This window comes from Teleopsis dalmanni, chromosome X (genome assembly GCF_002237135.1).
Source record: "Teleopsis dalmanni isolate 2A chromosome X, ASM223713v2, whole genome shotgun sequence".
In the NCBI taxonomy this organism is placed as follows: Eukaryota; Metazoa; Arthropoda; class Insecta; order Diptera; family Diopsidae; genus Teleopsis; species Teleopsis dalmanni.
In genome coordinates, this window is record NC_051848.1 from 47,664,197 (window position 1) to 47,668,278 (window position 4,082).

A 4,082-nucleotide genomic window follows, 5' to 3' on the forward strand; every position below is an offset into this window, starting at 1 on the left:
CGCGATTGATGTATGCGATCGGTTGAAGAGTCATGAGGGTATGGCGAAGAAACTCGCAGGCAGATCTAGGGATAAACATAAATTTCTTATTTCAACAATAATCGTTATTAGCCAATATTGCAAAAACCACTTATGAGATTTTTTTATAATAATTTGCTATTTTAAGAGCGTAAAATATTATAGAAATGACAACCCAGCCTTACAAACATTTGTAGTTGACCCCTCATCTTATATGAAATATATAGCCTCATGAACATAGTTTTTTAATATATTTCAATATTTATTCTTTAAAAATGCATTGTTTCTTGTTACAATAGTATATAATTAAAAGGCCTATAAATCTAGCAGGATTCCAAGAGTAGAGCAATACCTTGGCCGCCGCCTATACATGCTGAACCTATAGAATATTTTAGTTTTTTGCGTCTAAAAATAAATTTTAAATTCAGATTAGCTTCAAGAAAGTTATTTACAATAATTTTGTTTTATACTCACTGCATTTCGTGTACTAAGTGAGCAGTGATACGCGATCCACTGGCACCCAGAGGATGTCCTAATGCAATAGCACCTCCATTTACATTCAGTTTCGACATATCCAAACCTAATGCATCGGCACATGCCAGAGTTTGAGCTGCGAAGGCTTCGTTAATCTTTAATAATTATAAGCAAAGAGTTTAAGGAATTTTTCATATTATGCTGTTTTATAGATAATCTTACTTCAATTAGATCAATATCGTTTAAAGTCTTTCCTGACAATTTGAGTACATTTTGTATCGCAGGTACTGGGCCAATACCCATTATTTCCGGTTTTACGCCTACATATGAATAAGCAACGAGACGTGCCAATGGTTTAAGGTTGTACTCTTTAACAGCTTCTTCAGAAACAACAACAACCGCAGCAGCACCATCGCATATACCCTAAAAAATGAAAAATAAAATTATGTACTCAAGACTAGTGATAATCAAAACATTATCACAAAACATATTGTGAGCACAGTTAAGTTAAGAAACTATGGTTTAAAAAATAATTGCTATTAATATATGATTCCGTTATATATCTTCCAATATCTAGCTGGGCGCATCATAATCTAATAAATGATTATGTAGGAGAACTAATCATATCAGTGAAAAAATCATTATTAGCTTAAATAGTGAAATATTATAATTCACTCATCAGTGATTCAGTCAAACAAATCCGGATTGAACTCTTCAATATTTTTTCACAATAATTGTCATGATTGAACTGTGATTTATTCCCGTAAATATTGACATATAAATAACATTATACGAATATATGACGAATATATGACGAATATTCCTCAAATCATAGAACGAACACAGCGATGAAAGTAACAGTAGCAGTACTGAATCATCTCGCTCAATAAATTGTATTTAAGGAAGGCGAGCAAAAGTAACGGTCTCTCTCTTCTGATATAGATTAACTTACATATCTAAGCACTAATCGTCTTTATTTAACGTCTCACCCTTAATTACTGAAATAAAGTTTCACTGACCCATTTGTCTATCTGGACAGTGGTGAAAATTTTCTCTATTTATTCATAAAAGGTGATTTAGTGGGTTAAAGTCTCATATTGTGGCTGTTAATGCTTTTCACCTACCGTAAAATAACAGTCTCTTTCTTGACTAATCTGTACATATTATATTGCTTTACGGTACATTGAATATTGTGTGCTGTTTTTACAAAATATTAACACGATTTTGATTATCTGACAACAGATCTTAATAGTCAATTATTCTGAAAAGCTCTTTCTATTTGTTTGACATGAATATTTAAATTGAAACATTTGAAATACTTATAACTTTACATAATTTTAAATGGACTCTCAGGGAGATATGCTGATTTAAGGTCCGTCATCAACTAAAAGACAAATAAATGATATGATTTCTTGGCCTATTTAAAGCCTAGTGTGGGGTAGAGATAAGCCCCCCAGCCATTATAGAGTAAAAGTGCGTAATAGCGCTAACTCAAGAAGAAGAATCAAGAAGAATAATTTTAAATGAAGTTAAGACATGTTTATGGTCAGTGCCTACTTACCGAAGCTGTGCCAGCAGTTACTGTACCATTCTTTTTAAATAATGACTGTAACTTTGCTAAACCTTCTAAAGTCGTTTTTGGTCTTGGGTGTTCATCTACAACAAAGTCGACTTCCTTGCCTTTCACTTTAAGTTTTATTGGTGTAATTTCTGCATTGAATGCACCTTCCTTTTGTCCCTTCTCCCAATTTTGTTGTGAACGTAATGAGAATTCATCAACGCGTTCTCGTGATATTTTGTATTGATCTGCTAAATTTTCGGCTGTTAAGGCCATAGGTAATTTACAGTAAGAGTCAGTTAATCCAGCCCATAAGCCATCTTCTAAATTATAATTGACTCCGAGAGTTGTGCCGAAGCGTATATTGCGTGCAATAAATGGTGCTTGTGACATATTTTCGACACCACCGGTAAGTGCGACTTTCGCTGAACCAACTAAAATGTCTTGAGCTCCATTAACAATTGATTGAAAGCCTGAGCCACATAAACGGTTGATGCCGAGCGCTGGCTTTTCGATTGGCACTCCACAGTTCAGACCAACGTGACGGGGTACATAAATGCCATCAGTTGATGATGACTAAAATTAAATCAATATTATATATAGACATAGTTCCCTATTAGTTACGCATTGCATGCTTACCGCTATGACATTGCCAATCACAACTGTGTCAACTTGTTCTCCACGGAGTCCAGCGGAAGCCAATGCTGCTTTTGCAGCTGTTGTTTGTAATTGCGTTTGGTTCACATTCTTCAAAGCACCACCGAACGTACCGAAAGCTGTGCGCTTAGCGGCAACGATATACACTCCTATTAAATTAATAAAAATATTAATAATCTAAATTTATTTTTTGTACAACAATTAATCAAAATTGATTTACTATATTAATTATAAAATAATTAAATCATTGTTAGCTACAAAGTTCAAATCCGTCAGTATTTTTAATATTACATCAAAGTGAAGATACGTCGAGTTCAAAGTACAAATTCACTTTTAGTATCAATGCAGCACCTAACACAAATGCTTCAACGCAAAAGCTTATCTCTTCACAAACCTTACCTTTAGTAACAGCAGACATATTTTATACAATGTGCACTAATAAAATAATTATAAAATAAAATAAGAATAATTAAGAAATTAATATTTTAAAATAAACAATATATTTTAATTTAAACCCTACAGTAACGACCACAACGCTGCAGCAACAAGTCTTCACTAACAAATTATTTAGCGAAGGAAAGCAAATTTGTTACTTATGAAACAAAAATTAAGGTTTTTCTTAATAATTAATAATTATTCGCTGCCTTATTTTCATATTCTCCCTACTTGGGACCACCATCAACTGCAGATTGTCCCATTCTGCACACATAATATATGTGTACTAATATTTTATATATTAATATTGAAAATTTTAAAAATTTTGTCAGTGATTATCTCATTTAATTATGTATTTTTATATATTTTTAATATAAAATATTATATATTTTGATCACATTTATTTTTATATTTTTATCACTTTCAATTATATATTTTTATCACATTTAATTATATATTTTTAGCACACATATTTAATTATATATTTTTATCACTTTTAATTATATATTTTTATCATATTTGATTATATATTTTTAGCACACACATTTAACTATATATTTTTATCAAACATAAATATATATTTTTATACATTTTTATCACATTTAATTATATATTTTTATCACATGTAATTATATATTTTTATCACATATAATTAAATATTTTTATCATATTTGATTATATATTTTTAGCATACACATTTAACTAAATATTTTTATCACATATAAATATATATTTTTATACATTTTTATCACAATTAATTATATATTTTTATATATTTTTATCACATATAATTAAATATTTTTATCATATTTGATCATATATTTTTATCACGTTTATATTTTCATCACATTTGATTATATATTTTTGTCACAATTAATTATATATTTTTATATAGTTTTATCACATATAATTATATATTTTTATCATATTTGATTATATA

At 29.6% G+C, this 4,082-nt stretch overlaps 1 protein-coding gene across 1 annotated transcript; it reads right to left on the bottom strand.

Annotated features, from left to right (window-relative positions):
• Positions 1–256: 256 nt before the first annotated feature.
• Positions 257–3,280, bottom strand: LOC119689268 (3-ketoacyl-CoA thiolase, mitochondrial). Its single transcript, XM_038104061.1, has 7 exons — positions 3,228–3,280; positions 3,107–3,142; positions 2,690–2,856; positions 2,054–2,626; positions 715–915; positions 493–647; positions 257–423 (listed from the first exon to the last, which is right to left on the bottom strand). The coding sequence occupies exons 2-7, from the start codon at positions 3,123–3,125 to the stop codon at positions 342–344; spliced, it is 1,197 nt and encodes a 398-aa protein (XP_037959989.1). The 5' UTR covers positions 3,126–3,142; positions 3,228–3,280; the 3' UTR covers positions 257–341.
• Positions 3,281–4,082: the final 802 nt, after the last annotated feature.